This window comes from Ciconia boyciana, chromosome 2 (assembly GCF_034638445.1).
Source record: "Ciconia boyciana chromosome 2, ASM3463844v1, whole genome shotgun sequence".
NCBI lineage: Eukaryota > Metazoa > Chordata > Aves > Ciconiiformes > Ciconiidae > Ciconia > Ciconia boyciana.
In genome coordinates this window covers 8,942,069-8,965,941 of record NC_132935.1, presented here as the reverse complement: position 1 = coordinate 8,965,941, position 23,873 = coordinate 8,942,069, and the positions used below count along the sequence as shown (strand labels likewise).

Below are 23,873 nucleotides of genomic sequence, written 5' to 3'. Positions count from 1 at the left end.
AGAGGAGGAAGTGAGGAAAGAGAGAGAAGGATGTAGAGGAAGGAGAACAGAAACATCCCTGGAGGAACCTGGCAGAAAATAAAATCCCCAACCTGGTCTTCAGGGTGGTATGTCCTGGGAAGATGCTGTGGTAGGAGTGAAGGTGCTGGAGGAAGACAGAAGGTGGCACTTCCTCCAGTTTGCAGCCAAGCTCTGGCTGAATCGTTTCCCAGGCAGGGCAGCCGGGTGTCCGAACTGTCACACAAAAAATCTGGTCCTTTTAGAGCTCCCTGGTCCAGCTGGTGTAAAACCATTAAACCGCCCATGTCACATCACACAGCACGAAGGGATGAAAGTCACTGCGAGAATACGCGTTACTGGAGTACAGCTTCCTCGCTCTCCCCTCCCCGCCCGCCGCCAGCCGCAGCCTTGAGCATTCAGGTCCAGGGATCAAACCCCACTGCAGTGCCAGCTCCCCTGGAGGGCTGGGATGGCTGCTGGGGGGGCTGGGGGGGCTGGGGGGGGCCCACCCCGACCTAACCTCGCACACCTGAGTTACAGGAGGTAGCCAAGGATGAGCAGAGGTTAAGGCACCATCTCAATTCTAGTTTGGCCATCAGAGTGTTCACCCACCCATGACTGCCCAGCCTGCCATACCAAGCAGGAAGGTTTGCCTGCATTTAAATTTACCTTGACATCTCTCTTAGCCCATGTCTCGACTCTTTCTTGGGTTTAAGGTCTGTAGAGCCATTTAATATGTTTTTTCTTCCCTTTGCAAGCACTCATTTTCCTTATACTATTCTATTTCAGTTTAAGGATGAAAGACACTTTAAATTCTTTCAAATTCAGAGTTAGAGGGGTGAGGGAAAATACTGTGCCTGTGCCTAGATAAAAGGAGAAAAACACATCAGAGGTGACCCAGCTAAAATCAGAGTATACATTAACAGGGATACAGGTGATCGGAGAGTTTAGCTCTGTTCAGGGTGAGGTTTGCACTCCCATGTACTTGGGCAATATTTGTCATGCCCACTGTTGCCACAGGATAGAAATATAACTGGGCCCAGGAGCTGATGCATACTCTGATACAAAACACGCTGATACTCTCCAACAAAATCAGGGAAGAGATGCGTAGCATGGCAGGGGATAGTGTGCCCTTCCTTTCATTTCCCACGTGGGTTGCTCTGTAAAGAGGGGGATCCCGAGGGAGCCGGCAGACTCCCTCCCACGGGGTGCGCTTGCAGGACAAACATCCTTCTGCACTTCAAATGAAGCCGCTCTTTTTAAAAGATTAAATAAATCAAACATCTGTGCATATTTGTATACGTGTTAGGTCATTAATCATAATCAGTAAAGCCAGATCAAACACTTCTTGCCATACTAGCTAAGTTGCAAGAGTCTGAACGCCATGAGCAACATGAGGGGTAAGCTCTGAGCATTTCGGTGCAGTGCTAAAATCGCGGTGCGATGGACCATGGTGCTGCAGCTTTCCCTTTAAGAGCCCTTTGGCTAACGGCGATACACTGAAATGCAGGAGGTGGGACAACACCACACACAAAAATGAAGAAGTGAAGGCAGGAAAAGTTTCTCCAGAGGAAAAATGCAGGGCTTGTCCTTCACCCTGACGTCAGATCTGTCTTTAATAAAATCCCCAAAGAGCCAAGAGAAAAAGGCAGAGTGCCTAGGCTAGGTTGCCAGTTCAGGATCGCTCTGCATACCCCAAAGTGGTGTTTTTGTTCAAAACGGCTCTAAATCTGGGTTCAATCAATGTATTTAATCCCGGCTTCCAGGGATGAGGTGGCTTTTGCCCTGGATTCTAGCAACAAGCAGCATTTTGCAGGTGAGTTTGGAAACTGCAGGAGAGACTTGTCTTCTGCAAACACACTTGGGTTTAATGAGCAGTGGGCTGGGAGAGTGCGGAGAGTGCGGTGCATGCGGGAAGGTGGGCACTGGTGGGCTTTGAGGAGGTGGGAGATGTGAGAGCGAGGAGGGAAAGGTGAGCTGGGGAGGAAAGGGAAGGGAAAGGGAAGGGAAGGGAAGGGAAGGGAAGGGAAGGGAAGGGAAGGGAAGGGAAGGGAAGGGAAGGGAAGGGAAGAAAGGAAAGGAAAGGAAAGGAAAGGAAAGGAAAGGAAAGGAAAGGAAAGGAAAGGAAAGGAAAGGAAAGGAAAGGAAAGGAAAGGAAAGGAAAGGAAAGGAAAGGAAAGGAAAGGAAAGGAAAGGAAAGGAAAGGAAAGGAAAGGAAAGGAAAGGAAAGGAAAGGAAAGGAAAGGAAAGGAAAGGAGGAAAAGAAAAGAAAGGAAAGGAAAGGAAAGGAAAGGAAAGGAAAGGAAAGGAAAGGAAAGGAAAGGAAAGGAAAGGAAAGGAAAGGAAAGGAAAGGAAAGGAAAGGAAAGGAAAGGAAAGGAAAGGATAAAGGTAAAGGTAAAGGTGAAGAAGTGTCTCTCAGTTGAGTCCATCTCTGCTCTGCATCCAGGTGGATCCGCACAGAAAACTGTAGTGTGGGTTTGTTTGTTTTTTTGGGTTTTTTTTCCCTTCTTTTCCTTTTATTGTTACTATTTGTAGTGTGGAGCAAAAGAAGGAGGAAAAGATCACCCATTCCTGCCCGAAGCAGCCAGGGTGAGGCTGTTAGGGGAGCGGGTTGGAGGGGGGAAAGTGCAGATCCCCGACGGGCGGCGGCGCCCAGCGGGGCCGGGACCGAAGCAGTGCCGGTGCCGGTGCCGGTGCCGGTGCCGGTACCGGTGGGGGAACGGGGCTGGAGCCGTGCCGTGCCATGGCAGGGACCGGGACCAGGAGCGGGACCAGGACCGGGACCGGGACCGGGACCGGAGCCGAGCGGTGCCGCCGGCCGCTCCCGCAGGTGTGGAGGCAGAGGAAGAGTTCCCCCCCCTCCCCGATCTTTGTAGCTGCTCGATCCCCGCAGGCAGTAGCTGCTTTCCTTCCCCTCCTCTTTGGAAAAACCTATATGGGAAGGCCACTCATTTCAGAAGGTGTTTGCGTTTTGCTTTTCCTTTCCCGGGGCGTGCTTGCGGCTTGTGTGAAATCCCCGGGGCCGAGAAGGCGGCTGCGGAGAGCTGGCGCGCCGAGGAAGGTGCCCGGCACGGCGGGCAGGCGGAGGGCGCGGGCGCTGCCCGTCCCCAGCCGGAGAGCGGCGGAGCGGCCGCGCCGGGACCCGCCGTGTCCCCTCCTCCTCGTCCCCATCCCCGGCGGCAACGCTGGACTCAGGGCTCGGGGAGCCCTGGGGACCCCGAAAGAGAGGTGGATCCTAGGGACCCCTTTGGGCTCCCCGGCGGGGGCATTGCCTGAGCCAGACACGTGTGAAGCTGTGTCTGAGCATCGCTTCTGCTCTGAGGGTGGGGGGGGAACATCAACTGCAGTGCACAGCGGGGGGATTTGGCTTTGCAGGGCTGCTGGCATGAGGGGTTGGCTTGTGTTGCGAGATAAAGCGAGGCTTTAAAGCCAGAAAGTAGCAGGCGTGGTGTGGTACGCCAGACGCACCTGTGTGAACGCAGATGGCAAAGCGATAAGTCCTGCGTGAATGTGGAGATGGACTGATAATGGTGCCTCTTCTAGAAAAAAAAAAAAATACAACACAACACAAAACACAAAACTAACAACAAACAAACAAAATGCACCTCTTGGGCTCTCTGAGGTAAGCTGATTCTTACCTCAGTTGATTTTTGTTGAGCAAGTAAAAAGTCACACAGAGGGAGGGGGGCCCCTCAACAGCGTTACTAGAGGAGATCGGTGTGAGCCTTGTAAATTTTACACTGGTTGTCCTGGGCTCCCTTGATATCAAAGCTGTTTGTAAAAAAAGCTGCTGTAGCATGAAAGGGTGTGTGAGTGCATGCAGACACACGCGCCTGCTGTGGGGGTGAGTGAGTGCAATCCAAATATTGCTGGCAGCATGTTTGGTCTAAAGAGTATCTAAAAAAGAATTTGAAACAGTACCAAAAATAGCCTAAAAAGAGTCCTGGGTCTCGACCGTTGCAGTTCAAGCTCTCCGTTGAAGGGAGCAGGTGAAGCTGTGTCTCTCTGGAGCATCCCAGGGGCACTGTCACCTCCTGAACATACCCATGGAGCTGGACCTTAGAAAGTTGTGCTTAGAAACCATTGAGTAGGGACGATTTCTCCGCAGTAATGAACTGGCTTTCTGTAGGTCTTCTCCACACCTGAACTGCGATGTGATGGGGGGTTGGTAGGCTGATGAAGGGCAGATTTTTGTCTGGCGTACATAAGGGAGTGGGGGAATGGGGATGAAAAGAGTGTATAGCATGGAGCGATGAGAGGGGCTGGGGAGAGCAACTGGGAGGCAGTATTAATCTATGTAATACTTAAAGGACTTCTACGAGAAGAGCAGGCTTAGTTTGGTCTGCTTAAGGGGAAGATGTCTGAAGGAGCAAGGGATATTGCGATTGGTGTGGGATATTGTGAATATTTAGCTGGCATGGCCACCCTGCTCATCAGAGATATCTTAGCTAAGTCTTGCGGGTCATAACAGATGAGCGCTGGTAAAGCTCTGACACGGCCCCACCTCATTGTCTACTGTGTTGCATCTTTGATGGCATCATCACAACAGTAATAAAGATCTTTCCAACACTGCAGAGGCATCCATGGAGTGGTAGCATCAGGCAGGTCGCTGTGCACAGGCAAAGCCCTGTGGTCTCCCTGCGGACTTGTCACTCTTCACATATAAGAAGAAATATGGACAGAAAAAGATGCTCCACTGGGAAAGAGGAGGGTTGACTATCTGGAATATAACTCGAATATATATACTTGTTCGAGGGAGAAAGGCAGAGGACTTAATATGGAAAGGTCAGCCAGGTCTCAAAGGGCATTTCAGAAGGCAGCTATCAGATACTGCCCGAGTGTCCCCCGTCCCCCAGTACTGTATTAAGCTACAGACAGTTACTGAGCTCTTAAACAGTTTTATCAACAAGGTTTTGTATTGGGGCATAACTGCACAGGTGATGGGTTTGCAAAGAGAAAAATAGCTAAGCATAGCTGGAATTTCAGGCATAAGTTTTCAAACATTTCTTAAAATACTTTTTTTCATAGATATAAGGGCAGAGACCATGGGAGCCCAAGTCCCGTCAACTAGGCTGAGATTCCTCAGTGCCTGAGTCATTTCTGCAGCAAGGACTTCAAGGCTGGATGTGTTGGCCTCTTCCAGTGCTGCACATTGAGGAATCAGAGCCAGGATCTTCAGCCTTTAGCCCTGATGACTCAGCAGATATGAGACCCCTTGTTCAAATGGGACAAAATGTCCCAAACCAGGGTGATGATTAGCAAAGCAATTCTGCACTTTGTAGAAAATCGGTAAAGGAGATTATTAGGAAGAAGAACAGCATTGGAGGTTTCTAAAACATTTGAAGTGAAGGAATGGGTGGTGTGTGGATAAGAGGTGAATGCAAACCTGCAGACTTTTCCTTTAATGGTGATGGTAAGCAAATGGTAAGCGAGATGGTAAGCAAGATGGTCAAAGAGCAAATAGCATCAACTAGTAGGCAGGTATTGACACTTTTATTTGATGTGTTGGCAGTCACAGCACACAAACACCAGGCTTTTGGCTTTAGTGGGAGGAAGGAAGCAGAGAGATGTTTGAAGACAGTTTTATGTAGGGACCATCTCCTTTGTAAGCATTGATTTCATTAGATAGTCACTGATAATGACCCAAGTTCAGGGCTGCCTCAGGCTGTGTGGAAAGTGGTTTGAAACAGGTTTGAGAACCATAACGTGCAGTTTTTCTTTCTCCTTTTTATAAGATTTATTGGCACAGATGTGAGGCCAAGAATTTCATTTGTAAAATGTTTGGATTTGGTGGCAGGAAAAAATTATTACATTTCTTTGGGCTCTTCCAGGTGAAACCACATTCTGACCAAACTTGAACCGAAAAAAAAAAAAGAAAAAAAAAGGCTATGGTTTGATTTATTCATTTATCTATTTGCTTTGCTAGGAGCTCATATATAGTCTAATGCTAAAGGTTCCAGACACCTTTATTCTTGCCTGCAAAAATCCCATGGCTCTCCAGGGGACGTGAGCTGAGGTTTGTCTGTTGAGTGCTTTGTACAGACGGCTACAGGCTTGCGCCATGGATAACGATGCATAGAGAGACTTAGGCAGCATAGGTTCAAAGTTGATGTGTCTTGTCCCTCTAACCTTCCCACCATTCCCTGTTGCTTAACACCCTCTGGTTACCAGAGACAGGGTCGATACACTTCTCTTTAGAGGGGCTCCTATCCTACACTTCCGTAAATTGTACATGTCAATTAAAATGACTCTGGTTATAGCAGCTGAAGATTCAGCTATGCAAATGAGTATCTTGTGGCTTGAAGCTGGTAGACATAATCCCCTTGGGTATCGCTGCATCATATGTAGGGCTTTCCCAAAGCTGGTCTTTTAGTTGGCAGTCCTCCCTCACAAATCCACTTGCAGAATGAAATCATTGCCAAGGCAACATCCTGAAGGTAGCACTGAATGTGCTTCAGACGGATCAGAGGTTCAGACCCAAGTCTGTTTCTGATGAAGCAAAGATGCCTCCTAAATACACAAACACACACAGACGGAGTTTTTGCTGAGAGCAGCAGGCTTTTATGCATTTTCTTCATAACTTCTCCTATCAGTGTCTGAATTTGCTTTGATAGCCATCAGCTGTCAGTGTGCAACAGTCTCTTTGCAACATTAACCAAGACAGAGCTGGGGGCAAGAAGTGGCTTCCTCACCCCTCTCGCAGTTGTGCCACTGCCTGTTTGTGTCCCCTCAGGCAGGTCCTGTCCCCGTTTCACACGGCAGGAGTCCTGCCTGCAACGCGAGTGCTCTGCCAGTGGGGCTTCTCCAGGGAACGGCGTTAGTTAAAAATGATAGCTGTGGGTTTTAGCAAAAGCATAAGATTTACATGATTATGCTGGGTGTTTGTCCTTTGAAAGAGTTGTACATGTTTAGCTTTTCCTGCCTTTCCCAGGTGCTAGGAAAAGGCCCTGGGCAAAAATTTCAGAAGTCCTCCACACCCACATGAGACATTTGACTTATTGCTTCAGAAGCTCTGGGCTCCCACATTGGGATGTTAAGAGTTGCTTTAGCATCTTGCCAGCGCTCAGCTTACTGAGAACTGCTCTTTTTGGATGGCCTCAGTGTCCCAAAGGGGTCTTGAGCATTCCTGTCTGGACAGCCCTGGCTCTTATGCACGAGTGGAAATGAAGCTGTTTTTTAAAAAAAAGAAATAGTATCATGTATGTGAACATTGGCAGCTGTGGCCTGGCAAAAGCTGAACGCCCACAGCTTCAGCTGAAGATACATTTGAGTATCGAGCCTGACAGTGTCTCATGTTGTGGACCAGAAAGCAGGGTAAGGTTTCCTCACTCTTTCAGATTTAAGTTTGTCACCAGGAGGTGCAGGTAGGCACCCTGGATTAAGATGTCTCCCCTGATTCCGCCTTTGCTTTCTTATAATATAGTTCAACCATCCTCATTCTTAGGGTGCTTATGTTAAAAGTAGAATTTCCTCTTTCTATTAAATATAAACTTTGACTGATAGCTGTCAGCTTGGCAGTGATGGGCCCAAACAAAGTCTACCCATTTGTTTTCTTTCTGTGTTCTGTTGTCCACCAGGAATTCAGACCTGGTTTCTTGGACTGGGCTTACAGCACCCAATTTCCCCATCAATCCCTCTTACAAGTTTTTTCCCACCCAAGGTTTGCTGCATCCCGAGATGAGTTACCTTCAGCCTCCCCTTGCTGCAGGCTGGCAGGGGGATCACAGGGCTTTGTTTTTACAGATGTGTTCCTGGGCCAAGGGACTCTGACTCTGCTGCTTTAGCAGCTCTGTGCGGATGTTCTCCAGTGCTGCTTTGGGTTTCCAAGCTGTGGGTGAAGATCATTGGTTCTCCTGCAACCTGGTGGTCTCCCAGCTCTGGGAGATACCTCCACTGGTGCCTCTGTTATTTATTGTATCCATAATGAAACCTTATGTGTTTCCCTCTTGGCTGCTGCTTATTCTGGCATCCTGGGTGAAGCTTCTGGAGTCCTTTAAATCCCTTGTGCCTTCTAATAGACTGCTGCTGGGCTTTGACTTGTAATCTTGGCGTCTGGGCTAGGTGTGGGAAAGTAGAAGGGAGAAAAGGCATTTTTACCTCTGTGGGTGCCAACAGCTGGCTTTGCTCTACAAGTAATTCTTCTTGTGGATGGGGAAGGAAAGGAGAGCCTTTAGGCTGAAATAGCTGTGGAAGAAGATAACACTTAAGCTAAGCTTTGCAGCACAACTTAAAAAATTAATTTCTAATACTTGGGTTGGTAATGCATTCCAGGACTGTGTGGTCATCTCTGTGTTCCTCCTTTCTTTCTCAATAGCTCCCACGTTGTTCTTCTGTTTTATTAGTGAGTCTGTCATTCTACTTAACCTCTAAAGCAAATAGGAGATGAGCAAGTTGGAAGGCCAAGTTTCATGAACTCCAGGATGGTGTGCGATGAACCCCAAGGGAAACCTGAGAGGTGTTTGCAGAAATAATTGTGGGCTCATGCATTATCCATGGAGGGTTGTGAGTCACCTGGATCCTGATGCTGCTGGACATGTGCGCAGTTAGGGCTTTGCTGTCATGGAGCAACTCCAGCCCCGCAAAAGGACCTTCTCCTAAGAGCTTGCCTTGCAGATTTGGAAGGAGTTATAAGAAAAAATGTCTCATGTTTGGTGATGGAGCAGCATAGCAAGGTCACTTGGTCCAGCATTTCATTGGCACTCAGATGAACAGAACTCACAATACTGGTAATGTTTTGGCTGCTTTTATACCTTTTTCTTAGAGCTGAAACAAACTCCTTCTACTCAGCTTAAGGTGAACCTGTCCTTTCCCTTCCTAGCATACTGAAATCATCTCCAGTGAAAGGCTTCCAGGTGGATATGAAGCATTGGTTTTATTATTATGTCTCTAGCGTGCAACTGTCTAGCTTGACTGAGTTAGTAGCTACATTAGATTTAGAAAAATGGAACTACTATACGTAATATCTGTATATAATGGAAAGAACACAGGAAAGTTAGTAGTAGTAAGCAACTTTGTAATTCTGTACCTGACACAAAACTTGCTACGTGCCACCAGGAACAGTGCAACCCACATAGACTTAACAACTTTGACCAAAATTGCTCTGGATGACTCAGGGACTTTTTTTTTTTTTTTTAAGAAGGTAGCAATTTTTTAGCTACATGTGCATGGTAGCACTTTCCCCTTTATAAAATTTACAAATGCAACTCAAATTTTTGAGTGGTTTAAAAATTTCAATTCCTTTCCATGCTCTACCAGCTTTCCAGACTATCATCCTGCTTTAATTTTGTTGTTTTCTTACTGAAGTTTTTCAGTAACAAGAGACAGCAAGATGAGTGGGGGATTGTTTCTTTCTCTTGCTGAAGTTTCTTCATATCCATATATGTATGCTTGGCCTGGGAAAGGAAGATTATAGAGAAAAGAAGGGAGCATGGCTTTGCTGAAACCCAGTTTGGGGACAACACTAATCACCTGAAGCAGTGACTCTGTTTTACTCCATGAAGGGGCAAGCCTTCTTGTACTGGGCAGACAACTAATGTGCTAGGGCTCTGCAGAGAGACTCGTAACTTCCCCCCAAAATGCCATCACTATCTTAAAGCATCTCCTAACCGTGCTCTAAACACTTTTGTCATTGTCACTGCCATGCCTGGTAAATGGTGTCCTTGGCATTCTCGTATTTGTGGTGCAAGAGATCACCCTGCATCTGTGTTTTTTGGATTTGTGGATCCTCCTTTCTGGGTTTTGAAGTCCACCAAAATATTCCTGGATGTGTCTGATGACCAAGCAGGCTATAGCTCACGTCTATGATCACTAGCTTATATCTGCTGTGACAAAGGGAACCTTCTGTATCTGGGCTGATAAGAAGGCAGAGACATGAAAATCCATATGGGGGAAATTAAGCGCTCCTCCGAATGGCTGGCACATGTACTTGGCTGCCCACAGGCTACTAATTCCCTGGTTTTAGAGTAACAGCTGGGTCATTTTAGCTCTTTAGCAAGGAAGGACCAAACCACAAAAACTGCAGCCAGTGCTGAGAATCTGCAAGTGGATTACACTATAAAACTCTTTGGTTACATTTTTATGAGGAAAAAAGGGTGGAAAATTAATTAGGAAAATATCCAGGTTTCCTTAACTAGTTTGGCCATTCAGCAGGTGATTTATTTATAAGCACTGCCGGCAATATTTCCTGCTGGATCTTGGTCTTGGAGGACTAGGTCATACCCACAGCATCTGTGTGTGGGCTGATACACATTGATGTAAGAGAATGAGGGCAAATTCAGTTGGCTTCTTTCTTTTTTTCTTCCACATTTGACCCTAGGTATTGCAATTACTGTAGTTAAATATATAATGACATCCCTGCTATTTAGCACTGCAGTTCATTTATGGAGATCATTCACTATTAATTTTCACTGTTTTATTAGAGTGCCAAGAGTACATTTTTAAAATTACATTTAAAAATATGTAAGGGTCAGAGAAGCTGCAAGCTGATGTCTATGAGGTAGTGGGTTTCTGGGGGTCACTTGACTTATTTTTCCAGATTTTGCATCAAAACCTGTACTTAGCTTCCTCAGTGCACTGGGGTTCCCCAAAGAGGTGGTGTGATTGTCCTCGTGCAGGCTGGTGAATTCCTCACCCGCAAAAGCCGCCCGGGTGTGGGTGAGCTCCTGAGTTTGTGGTGGAACCATGCATTACGTGCCTGGTTTCAGGCTCAGATGAGAAGCTTCTGCTTCTTTTAGTTGATGTGCTTAATTCTGTGCGATTTACATATACATGTATAAAATGCACGTATACATATACCCACATCCCCGCCGTATTTTTACGTTTTGTGTCAGTTATTCCATACGTATCATATAGGCAGTGTGTTTGCACTCGAGGACATGTTTGTGCCATATTTTTGACTGTTTCTTCCTCCCCCCTACCCCCTCCCAGCAATATTAAAATGCTTTCCAGAGTATCATCTGGGAGGCTGGAGTATTTGATTAGAAGAATAAATGGATATTACAGCAGCACAGTTGAGATCCCTTTAATACCTCTGCATCCTCGATGATTGTACCATTTTATAGAGGAATAATTAAAGAATTGCATTTGCCTCATTCCCATGTGACTATATGACCGTAAAGGTGTTGATCCTGGTTTTATTGTTCACCCCGTAAAAGACAGGGGAAGCTTTCTTAGAAAAACTGCCTCTAAAGCGGGAGCTGTGCGGATATAAACATTTTGGCTTAACACCTCCCTCCCCATACGCTTCCCAAATGTGGTTTTTCTGGCACAAATCGTGTCTGTGGAGCAGCCTTGGCCCAGGGGGATGCTCGGAAGCAGCAGGGTGCTGTGCAGGGCTGCTGGGGAGCACCACAGCCTTGTCATTTGTGCACCAACACTGCCCTCGCGTGTCGGGGATTTCGAGCCCAAACCTGTGCCTGTACGCACAGCTCCCACTCCTGCTTGGCTTGCTGGGGGCTACAGGCAGCCAACACCAGTTACTGAGAGACAAGCAAAAATGGCAGTACCCATATAATTAGAAAATCATCTTTATCCTCCTGGAGACAAAACACATAGCTGATGTCCTCCTCTACGTACAAAAGCAGCAGCGTTAACTGTTTAAGAGCTGACACGTTGCCACTTTTCAGTTTGGGGTTGTTTAAGAAGTAGCATTTGCGTGGTGTGTGGTTGGTTTTTTTGGGAGGCACGTGGGTGCTGACGGGCATGAAGTCTAAGCAACTTTCTCCTTGTGACCTGCCAAAGTGCTTCAGTGCCGGGTGAAGGCCTCCCAGTGTCAGTGGGTTGTGGTGGAGCTGCAGCAATACCCTGGCCTGAGCAAGGGGTTTTGGTTTGGTTTGGTTTGGGTTTTTTTTATTTTATGCCATTCATGGTGTCAGCAGGTCTCTGGATCAGAAACAAGAATTTTGTCACCTGGTTGGTTTAGACCTGGGCCCCAGCAGGTATCATTGCTGCATGCAAGCAAGAGTGAATCATGTGTGAAAGACCCATTTCATCACTTTGCACAGACACGTCAAGTTATAAACTGCTGATCATCACTGATCTGTTGGATTTGAAGGAGTTGGAGAGGTGAAAGAGTCTTGCCCTTTTGCAGGCATCAGGTGCATGAGATGGTTGAAAGATAAAACACTAAGCAATTGACTTTGCTGAACTGAACAGCATCTGAGCGTCTGCTCTGTGGAACGGTTTCTTTTTTGCATCCAGTAAGAACTAAACAACTTAGTTTATTAACTGTGTGTAGGAGGAGGGATCATGGTATGGTTACAGTTGTAGGAACAAGAAATCTAACTGCTATTTTTGGCTCTGCCACAGACATCCTGTCTGCCTTTGGGACAGTCACTTCATCTCTTGGGCCCCAGATTGAAACAGGGTTATTCAAGAATTTCCTCCCCGCGAAAGGTGCTGGTTTCCACCATGAGCAATCCCTCCTAGAAGCAGACCGTGACATGGTCTGCTTGCCCTTGCAAGTGCTGTGTGTGCATTCCCATCCGGAGAGCTGATATCTCTGAGTATATCAGCCTTCACATTTACTGCTTGCACCAGTTATTCTAGGTTCATTCTCTGGCATCTTTTTTTACCAAAGCCCTGAATTTCAGTTCTGTTTCCACTGACTTCAAGGGCAGGAGGATTCATTCTCCAGCACACTATATAATTTTCCTATACTAATAACTTCAGTCCTTTTCTTTTTTCTTCATGAATTTGTGCCAGGAGGTGTTCTAGTTTCCCCGCTTGTAGTTTCCATTGTATTTAATTCAAAAGCAATGGGTTTTGTCCCCAAAGCCTTGTAAAAGCCAAGGGCAAATCTACTGGCCTCTCTCTTTTTAGTTCCTTCACCATTTGCAATGTGTCAGCTTTTGTTGGGAATGGGGCGGGAAGGTACAGGTGCTTTTTGGGGCTTTCTGTTGCATATTAAAAACAGGATCTGAGCTTCAAGCGTGTCTGGAATAATGTTTGTTGTGCAAAGCCCAGGCTGGCTTGAGAGCTGGCTCTGACCTCTTCTGAGCCCCCTCCTCATCGCCTGAGTTTGTTCTTTTTGCTGTTTCTGGGCCAGGTCTTCAGGAACAGCCTGTTCCCGCTGTTCAGGGACTCATCACCACCCCCTTCTCCTTTTCCATAGCACATGGGACAAGATGCTGCCTATAGCCATCACTCTGATGACTGCTGCCCTGCAGCAGTTCTTGCTAAAAAAACATGCCCCTTCTTAGAAAAGTTTTTTGGATCAGCCTATCTCTCAAGCCTCACGTGGGAGACTTAAATGGGCAGTCTCTTATCCAAGCTTCCCTTGGCTGTCTCTCCCTGCGATTCTGCCGCCTCCTCATCCTTGACCCTCTGCTCAGCCACTGCTACGTGCAACTAAAACATGGGTCAGAGAACCCCATGCTGTTATCCTGTTAGCATCAAGGACACACTGTTTCTCGGAGCTAGAGCATGGGGCTGGCCGAGGCAATTAAACCAAGACCTAGTTGCCCATGCACCCACCGCCTCAGGTGGCCTCCTCTTGATACGGGGCTCCAGAGTAGGAGATGGGCAAATACCTGCTGCAAAACTGTGTTGCAATGCCATAGCCCTCAGCTTACATGAGGGATTAACCAACTTTATCCAAGTCTTGCAAGCCAAATATTCTGGGCCAAGCCCTGCTGATTTTCAGAAAAAGAAAGAATTACATTCCTAGCCATGAGCTAGCAGCCAAAAGAAGGATCCTTCCCATGCCAGGTCCGTTCCATTTTAAATGTGGTGCTCCGTGGAAACGCAGACTAACACAGACAAGTTGTAGACAAATTGTCCATGACAAGGTAAGAAAACTTGACAACTGTGAGAGAACATCAAGGTGAATATTTTGAATCTGAATTCAAGGTTTTCTTTAAAGAATGCTATTAAGTAGACAAACTATTAAAAATAAACTTCTCTTAAATTTGGAGCTGCAGAGAAGATCTCAGAGCATCTGTGGATGGGAACTTCCCCCTGAACCCCAGTTCAGTGCTGAAGAATCACTGTTTTGGAACAAAACCATTCTTTTATTCCCTTCTCACTAATGTTGAATAAATCTATATGAGGTATTTGAATAGTAGTCATTCCGAATGATCTTAATGTTACGAATGTACCTGCTGCCTCCTAGGAGTTGCTCTGGCTTTTCAGCCTCTGCCTGTGGAAAGCCCCAGTGCTTTTTTGTATCTTTTAATCTCAGAATTTTTTGTGGTCATCTTATTTCCTTTTAATGCTATTAAAGCTTGAGTGATGTACACTCCCGTTTTCAGTCTTTTTTTGCCAAACTGTTACCTATATGGATTATCTGATGTTGTTAAGATCTACTGCATGAAATGATAGATTAACATGTACCCTGAATTGGGTAATCACCTGAAAAACCCCCAGAATGTGGATCTAAATCACTCTTCAAGATGAAAAACAAGACAAAAATGTAGCAGAGTGAATGTAAACCCCAGGCATCCTCTTCTGAAAAGCCACTAAAAAAGCAGGCAGTATCTGTTCCCTTCTGGTCTGGGGAGTTAATGGTTGTGGGCTCTGTGAATATGGGGTGTGAGACCCTGGTCCCCAAAGGTCAGCCCTAAACTCCCCTCAACCACAGTGTAGTTTGTAGCAGGCTTGAAATTATTAGTTGTTGGCTTACAAAATGAGTGTATTTGAAAAAAACATGTTGTTCCTTCTCATTTTGCATCAGTCTCTTTGTAAAAGGTTTGCTTGCTTGTGTGTTTGTATTTTGTTTTTCCCAATAAAAGAGGCCAAGTAGGAAGGATACCCCAAGTGCCACGTGAGTAACAAAACTCACTTTTTTTCCTCACCTTCTAATAAAGCCAAATGCATTTCCTGCCTTTTCCTATTGCTCTGATGAGCTAGAGGGGTTTCAGACAATGAAACCAGGCTTGTCCCAGCCTTACGCAGTACATTAACAGATAGTTTCTGTAGCAGAAACAGAGTGGGGGGAAAAAAGAAAAGCCCTTGTGTGTTACAATTGAAACACTGAATTCAACTGTTTTCTTGGAAAGCTAATGGGAGCTCTGTGTAGGGTCAGGAACCTGAGACCAGATCCACACAAGTATTCTAATATCTCTTTATTTTTCTCTACTTTGTGACTGAATCCAAACTGAAAAGAATGAGACTTGGACACTCCTCTGAGGCTGTGAGCTTGGCTGAAAAAATTGAGAAATAGGAAATCAAAATTATAACTTCATAGGGTTATTCAGCCTAGGAGAGTAGAGGAGGGAGGAGAAAAGTAGCCTGGAGACCAGGCAAAATGTGGGGGTGTATGTTGAGAGATGGACAGTCATGGGAGGTCTGGTCTGCAGTGCCTTAGCTGCTTCTGGCTCAGCTCAACCTTAGGACCTGGCAGTCATCCTCAAAAGCCAGTAAATTCCCATCATGTGAGACTTCCTTGAACCTTGAATAGGCTTTATTTCTTCGTGGTGGCCTGGAAAGTGGATGCTATTGCTGATAAGTGCCATCCAGCTGCCAGCACACTGGAGCCTGCTCTCTCCCCTCTCTGTACTTCGTTGCTACAGAACTTGCTGTCGAGGTCTTTCTTTTTTGTATTAAATCTCAACTGTTAATCTTCTTGGTAGATTTGAGGAAGAAAAGGACAAGTCAAAAAATGCACTTCTGACTCCAGATCCTACTTTCCTGTTGATACAGCTGTGTGTTTCCTACTCAATGGCTCAGTAAACAGACGGTTTAACCCTTCAAATCTTGCAGTTGTGTTTCAGCATCACCGGTTTCTCTCCTTAAAGCAAATTTCCCCTCTTGTCTCTGTCCAGAGCAGCCTTTTTTTTCTTCTTCCTTTTTTTGCACATCCCCACACATTTCACATCCTGTTGTGGTTTAACACTTTATTAAAAAAGAACAGGATTTCCTCTTGCTTTTGGTGAAAACACTTCTCTCCTTTGCAACCCCCACTTTCTGGTTTTGTGTTTGTGGAGGAGAAAGTAATTATACCTTCTATGTTTAATTCACAGCAATTAAAATTCAATCAATAAATTCCCTGGCAAGAGCATCAGCAGAAGACAGATGTACCAAAATTCTGTAAAAATAATTTTTATTGCATGAGATGAGAAAGTGTCTACTGGACTTCAGCTTGGGATAAATTACATGCCAAGGGTATTTCAGCCCTTCATACCAGAACAAAATCTTCATCACATCTGTGCCTGTTTTCATTCTGGCGTTGTATGGCTATTTAGTTGATTGCATCAGTGGTATCACACCCATTGGTGGTGACCTGGCTGCGTCTGGCTGTGCCATCCTGAGCGAAAACTCTCTGCCACTGGTGGGGAGCTACAAGTATGTCCAGGCTGAGGAATATGCTGGCTGTCAGATAATTGTTCCTCTTCTGTGAACAAAATGGAGAAACCTTGTCTTTTTGCTAAAGTAGATGGGTTGAAGTTGCTCAACTGTGGTGTCCGCCTGCATTTGAAGTCCTCCAGACACCTCTGAAAGTCATACTCAGAAAATTCATATGCTACAAGCTGAACACTGATTTTCCTACAGGTGAGTGGACAGAAATTTGTTCTTCCCAGGCACATCACTAGCATAGCCACAGGCCTACAGCCCTTTTAGCAGCTCTGGCTTTCCTACCTCTCCCTATCCATACTGATATCTTCATAGAGAAACTCTCTTGGGATCTCCCTTGCCCTTATTCTCTGTCTGCCATCTCCCTTGATGGCAGCTGCATCTTCCTCCATGGTCTGGGCAGCTCACAATCTTCAGGGTTTGTTTATTGTAGCAAAAGAAGCATTACCACCCCTGTTCTGCAGACACAGAGAGGCTAAAAGCTGAGTTCAAATAGCAAAGTCATGCCCTAGTCCTTCAATCTAGTTTACCTTCCGTACCTTTAGCAACCCTAAAGTTAGGCTTTTTGTCTAGAGTAGTTACCAAGTCCCTGGTGCAGTCAGTGCAATGATCTCCTCCTCTGCTGTCAGCAGAGAGGGGCCCGGGGTTTGCATCCAGCAGCTGAGAGCGCGTCTAGTTGCACGGAGAAGCTGAGGAGAGTGGGGCCGTTTACACATAACCTCACCTGTGCAAAAGATCCCACTGATCTACTGAGTGTCTTGCAGATGTAGTAGCTGCTTATAACCAAATCTGCAATCTTTTACGACGCTGGACAGTGAGCCACTGATTTGCTCAAGGACATTTTTGGAGACATTTTGCATATGCACTTGATTGTCACTGGTTTTTATTTGTTGACCAGCTCTAAATTAACTTGACTGTGCAAATCATCTGACTTCCATTAGTATAAATATTCTTTTAAGGTATTGATATTTTAGTCACACTGTTCTGGCTGCCATTTATCCTTTGCAGTGACTATGAGAAGCGAACAAGATGCATCCATGTGCACTAACAGTGTGGCTATGTGGTCTACATTAGAAAGGAACTTCCCTTTCTTAAGCAACTGCCGTTAAAAACAAGATGCTTACATTGCCTCATTTTAGTAGTCTTCTTTGTAACTAAGTCTTACTGCATTGGCACCTCCAGGTCCCAATCAAAACTGATTTCCTCCCACTCTCCTCTCCAGCTATGTTCCTAGGTAAACAAAAGTGAATATGTCTTGTGAGAAGGATTTTTTCTTTCTTGCCTTTTCTGGGGGAAAGCTGATCAGATATCCTCTTGGTCTTGTAAGAACTGAGTACCTTCTACATTCACTGAGAAGAAAAAAGTTCTTTTTGTGCCTTTAGTGGGATGAATTGACCCTCAAATGGTTGTGTACTCCAAAACTTTGCCCTCCTGATGGACTTGTCTCGGAAGCAGCATTTTTTTTCTTTCTTAAGAAAGGGGTGGAGGTTGATGGTTTGTTTGGTGGAGGTTGATTGGTTTGTTTGTTGGTTGAGCCTGTAGCTCAGGTGAAGTTAATGGCAGCATTCTAAAAATTAATAATAATAATACAAAAACACTTCATGATTTTCCCTGCAGGTAAAGCTTTGTCTTATTAGATGCTGTCTTTGGAATTGCTTTATTATTTTTTCATTTGACTGAAAGCAGTGATGGCTTTGATTTCTAACATGAACCCAGATAGGTCAGAGTCTCTTATGAAGAACTTATTTGTGTCAGATTGTTGCCAGATTTAATGGATTAGTTTCATACTAGATGGCATTCAGTTTGCAGACTTCTGATGTCCTTTTGCATATCCCTTAGGCTCAGGTACTGTACAGTATTGCACACCTGACTACCACTAAGATTGAGCTGAGCATCTGCGTAAGAATATCACTAGATCTCAGTTTCCCAGATATCAAAGAAAGAGGATGCTTCATTCCACCCTTCTCCTTTTGGTAGACTATAAACTGTTTGGGTAGGCTTGTATCTCGTAACAGATCATAAAAAACTCAGCACAGGAGTGGATCTAGTACACCCGATGATGTACTCAATTTGCAGTCTCCTCCTTTCTGCTTACAAAACCTGTACTCCAATCTACTTCAGGGTCTTGACTATCATCTAGAAAAGTTAACAGATTCCAGATTTGTTTACTGGTTTCTTGCATCATCTTAGCTTTAGCCCTCATGATCTCCAATATCATCTGTGTGAAGGGTCTTTGTATACATGTTTTGGCAAGTAATGTCTCTGCTCCACATGTTGAGCTAGTAAATTCCTTCAGTTAGGCTGGGTTTGTTCCAGGCATTTGGGGCAGATAAGCTCAGCATAGCCTGGGAAAAGGAGGCCTCTAGCTAATCACCACACTCCTGCTAAATGTTCTCACCATAAATTTGGCAAGGTCGTTTGTGCTGATCTCACTTTAACTTCTAATACGGGCTTATAGCAATTCATAATTTCTCTAGCTTATGGGTCACCGTCTTTCTGGCTTGCTGTCTACCTGGTGTGCATGGGCACAGACTCCCTTCTGGTCATTTTCTGTACCTCTGAACTCATCCAGAGCTTGCAGCTACATTTCTATTGAATTTACTGGTTTTATTTAAAAGTCTTTAGTCTTTTTGTCTGTGTGTGTTCTTGTTCTGTGGATTTTTGCTTTTTGAGTCAGAAGAAAAAATGTTCAGAATTGTGTGCTTAGCATTCTGCTGTGCACTCCTCTTTTTAGGCATCAGTTATCACTGTTGCAAAGGACTTCAGATTTCCTTTTTGAGATTCTTTTTGTCACATTCTAAAACACAGTGACAAAATGTCTAATTAAATCTGTTGGGGGGGATTTTAAGAAGCAGTTGTTTGACAATGGTACCCTGTGATATGGTTAAAAGCTTGATATCAGCTTTAGGAAGAAAACAGTTTAGGAAGATAATGGGTCCCCAGAGAATTCAGTACTTCAGTTCCTTGAGGAAGTGATTTAAAGCAGCATCTGCTCTGTGCCATGTATTGTTTTATACTTTCCTTCAGATCCCTGAACCTGAAGTAGATTATTTGGATATGCATCTATTTCTGTGAATCAGTTTATAGCACTCAGAGAAATGTAACGGGAATATTTTCTAGGATTTAGAAAGAGGCAGAAGGGACTTATATAGTGAAGACAGAAAACTTGATTGTTGGAAGTAGCATAGGCTATGGCGTTGTTTCTGTCCTGCTGCTGATGTGATGAGATGCCCGTAGAATTTGATGGGGGAGGAGGTATAAAGTGTTCAGTTCCCTTTTCCTCTTTGTGACAACATGGGCATTCTGGTTATTTCATGTTCATGGTTCCCCCCCACACACACCCTGCCTTAACCATTTCATATGACTTTAACTTGCAGGGCGGTTTTGTGGTTTGTCTCCTGACTATGTGAGTCTCTTTTGCCTCTGCACGCTCAGTGTGATAACAACAGTCATTCACTTCCCATATATCTTAGCACCCCTATAGTCCTGTTTTCAGAGATTTCCAGATGCCTGGCACTGGTTCAGAACATCAGTCCAACCTCTTGCTGTCTGGATGCACCCTATCGTCTTCAACTCCTGTTTCCCTTCCTTAATTTAAATACTACTGTTCTTAGATCAACAAATTTTTAACACCATAAATACTTCCTTTACTCCCTTGAGTTTTCTCCTGTCAGACTTTGCACGCTGTGCATGGTTGCTGATGAGGAGGGGTGCAGCTCTTGTCATCTCTTGAGTCTTCCCTATATCTGTCCAAATTAGTGTAATCAAACCCACTTACCTAATAACTCCTAGATTAAAAAAAAAAAGTCTTCTTTTCATATACAGAGGTTAAGGTTCCTTTACACTGCTGTAGCCTTATAAAAGAAAACTAAACTCTCTGTATTTGCCATAATGTTATCGGTAACTCCATGTCATCTATACCAATCATGGGAACTTGTCTTCCACTGTCTGGTACGTCGTATACTCATTTCTACCTGCATGCAGTGAAAACCGATGATTTAGTAGACTTGCACAGATGTTTCTGGGGATGGAAAGTTCAGTGCAATAAGCATTGGTCCATGATCTTTGGAAGTTTATCTGTTTATTCTCAGGGGATCTCACAGCTGGTGATATCAGCTGAATCTTTCACAATATAGATGTGAAAGTATCACACGGTCACCAAGTGTAGCGATATTATACGTGTTGAACAAGGGTCAGTGAGGTTTCTGGAGGCTGTGAGGGAGGTTCTGTATCTCTCATCCTGCACTTAACCTCTTGTTCCCATTCTCTCTGGTTTGAATGGGACTTGATCTTCGTCGAGGGAGATTTTATTCAGTGGTGAATTCTGCAGGTTCTTCCTCTTGCCACCTTCCTGATAATACTGTTTCCCCTTTTGGACCAAAAGTTCTCCTCTAATGTCCTCTCATCATTTGTGAACTCTATATGCTGCCACTCTGCTTTGGCACTTGGCACAAGAATAAGTGTCACAGTCCAGAAGAAAGAAAGAAGGGGCCACATTTGATTGCTGCACATCCTCACTGCTGAAGCAGAGAAGCTGTCCCCATGCCCTCAGGCTGTCTCTGTAGTGGGAAGCCAAAGACAGGATGGAGCCAGAAGTGCAGGAGATCTAAGCTGGGCCATGAAGAATGGTGGAGACCAAGGCGCAAGACTTGCCCTTGCAAGCACAACACAGCAATCACATGAATGTGGTTTGGCATTGCTGGTACTTAAAATTGCAGTATTACAATTATTCTTTTCCACTGCTCAGTGTAAGCTTCAATCCGGTGATACCCCTCTCCCACTCTGGGTTTCGGTGGTTTCCTAATTTGGTTTTCTAGAAACAGCCTCAGGCACTAGTCAGACTCTGGTTGAACAGAAAAGCTGCTTTCCTCACAAAAATATGGCCAGACTATACCCAGATCAAATGGCCAGGCTGTGGCAGATATTGATGAGGATGCCTTTGCTTCAAACGTACAAATGCTGCATTACTGATCTCTGCACACACATAGCTAACTCACTTCAGATGCTGCAAGAGACTTTTGCCATGATTTTGCCTGGCAAAGGGTAAGATAACATATATGATTTCAAGCTGGGTCCTAATGTTCTGCAGTCAGACTCTGAATTAGCTTCAGGTCCTCCTAGAGTGTGCAAAGGTCCGGCATCTTCTATCGGTCCTAAGGATGTTGCTGACCTATATGTCTTCCATCTGCATTCTCTGTCTAACAGATCTCATCAAATACTATAAGCTACAGTTACCAAAATATGCTATGCTTGGCACAAAAATATCCTTTCATGATGGGACTCTTTACCTGGAAATGCTGCTATTTATTCAGACAAGTTGTAGGCTCCATCTGTTTTTTACTTAACCACAGGGATGTAGCAATGCAGTCTTACTGGTCATCTTTCATTGAGAGTCTTGAGGTGGCTTTGATATAATGATACAACACTATATTAAATGGCAGTTATGTTTTTTTGGATGAAGCCACTCATGCCGTGTGTTCCAAAGGGGTCATTAAAGTAGCAGTAACAGCAGCTTCTCTTTCCTTCTATTATCTTGAAATCTTCCAGCTACAAAACCAGACTTCTGCTAGGTTTTCTGTTATCAGATAAAATAATAATTAGGTGCCAAATAGCATTTTTGGCTGTGCTAATGATGTGAGAGGGGATGGACCTGCAAAATAGAATTATTTTGTCTGCATTAAATGCACCCCATATTTTTTATTTCTCCGTGCCAGAACCAGACTTTAGGTGGCACAACACAGGACTGAACTGATGAAGACATCTTGTTGGTTGTTTGGATTTATGAGCATATTCCACGTGTGGTTTTGGCAAGGTATGCATTGGCAGGCTGCCAGAAATGCTGGTTGTCAGTGCCCTCTGGAAGTCCTTAATCCAACAGCTGGGGATGGAGAGTTCAGAGCCTCCCTGGATGACCTGTCCCAGTGCTGCACTGCTCTTCTAGTGAAGAAGTTGCCTTCCTAGTGTTCCTGACTAAACCTTTCCAACTACATTTTGTGGCTGCTGCCCGTTAGTATACCTTCTCCTACCACTGAGAAGAGTGGACTGATACTAGATCACCCATTAACCTCATTGCCAGACCACCCAAGTCCAGTTCCCTCAGCACCTTGTCCTGGGTTACAACCTTTAGGTCTCTGACCATCTTGGTTGCCGCCCTCTGGACTGCCAGTTCCTTTATATCCCATTTAAAGTGAGGGTTCAAAACTGTAGTCCAGGAAGTGAATTAATCTATTGAGATCTCACCAAGACCAGATTTTTTTCCATATCTAAACAAACTATTAAACACTGGCAAAATGAGAGCAAGTAACTAGTCCTTAGTATGGACTTCAAGGAGGAAGACACTTTGACAGTTGGAAAATAAAGTGATCAACTCAGAAAGGCAAAGCTAGGGGAAAATAGCAGTAGAAACTTGACATGGGAGGAAAATTGCTATTGAGAGGAAATAAGGATGCAAAACTTTGCCAGTTCATCAGCAACTCTAGGGAAGTACAGATACTAGGTCAAGCAAACTGTTTCAGATTTGAGAATTTAAATAACAATGGCATTTTAAAACGAAAAGTTGTTTTAAGTCAAAATGTTCTGCATTGGAACAGAAACAGAAAATTGTTGGTACTTGAAAATGCAGGTTTCTGTTTTTGTTAGAAAAATAATTATAGAAAAATCAAGATGATTTTTAAAAATGCCATGAAGTCTGTGCTCTTCTTACCATGGGAAAAAAAATAATCAGTGGAGCTTCTTAATTTTACTTACTTTACTTTTTTGCCCAGCTTGAGATAGAGTGTCCCCAAGGGTGTAAGAGGACAGAAGGTGTCTTTCTTTTGGTTTCAGGGCCATAACTGAAAAACAGGAGATAAGCAAATGCAGAACATGGCTAATTGCAAAGTAAAACCTCTGCCAAAGGTTTTTGTCTCTCCCTCATGCGAAATGCAGAACATGGCTAATTGCAAAGTAAAACCCCTGCCAAAGGTTTTTGTCTCTCCCTCTTGTCTGGGAGCTGGAACTGTGATACTGCTTTTGTTACCCAGCTCGTGGCTCATATGTCAACATCTTGTTCTGTACTGTGTTAGGACGGTTTGTAACCCTATGACTTTGGATGGTCCAAATGCACTTTCCACTTTCCTAAAACTGAAGTCTGTCTGCTTGTCCCTTCTGGAGACTTTTCTCATTGCTCCTCCAGATGTTCCCTGTTACTTTTCAAACTCGAGTTCAAACTAGTTTCACTGGGTGAGCTCATTAACTGCACAAACGAAACATGTGCAGCGCAAGATGTTAAAATGTTCTTAGAGCACAGAAACTATGCTGTTTAATATCCCGATTAGTGGAGTCTGTGGTGGCAGTGTCAATTTGTTAATGATGTCCAAACATTTTTAGGTCACCCTATTCTAAGCGAGTGTTACTCTTACTGGGACAACGCTTGGGAAACATCAGGTTGCTTTCTAAGAGGGAAGTGCTTTCCCTCTGAACAGTCCGTGGAAAAAAGTGAAGAAAATGTGAGGCCACACTGAGTTTGCCAGTATAAGCAATATTTTGGCAAAGAGGTGAATGTATGTAATCTTTACTCTGTAATTGTCTAAACTGAGTTAG

At 44.7% G+C, this 23,873-nt stretch overlaps 1 protein-coding gene across 3 annotated transcripts in view; it reads left to right on the top strand.

Annotated features, from left to right (window-relative positions):
- The window catches only part of CCN4 (cellular communication network factor 4), a 57,036-nt gene that overhangs the window by 19,009 nt on the left and 14,154 nt on the right, over nucleotides 1-23,873 (top strand). Inside the window, exon 1 of one of the 3 annotated variants that reach the window (XM_072851847.1) lies at nucleotides 1,499-1,816. The exons of 1 other annotated variant lie outside the window; for it this stretch is intronic. In XM_072851847.1, coding sequence (XP_072707948.1) covers nucleotides 1,769-1,816 — 48 coding nt within the window. In that variant the 5' untranslated portion in view covers nucleotides 1,499-1,768. Of the gene's footprint in view, nucleotides 1-1,498; nucleotides 1,817-8,543; nucleotides 8,729-23,873 lie in introns of those variants that run through there. One more of the 3 variants, XM_072851849.1, reaches the window with a different exon arrangement.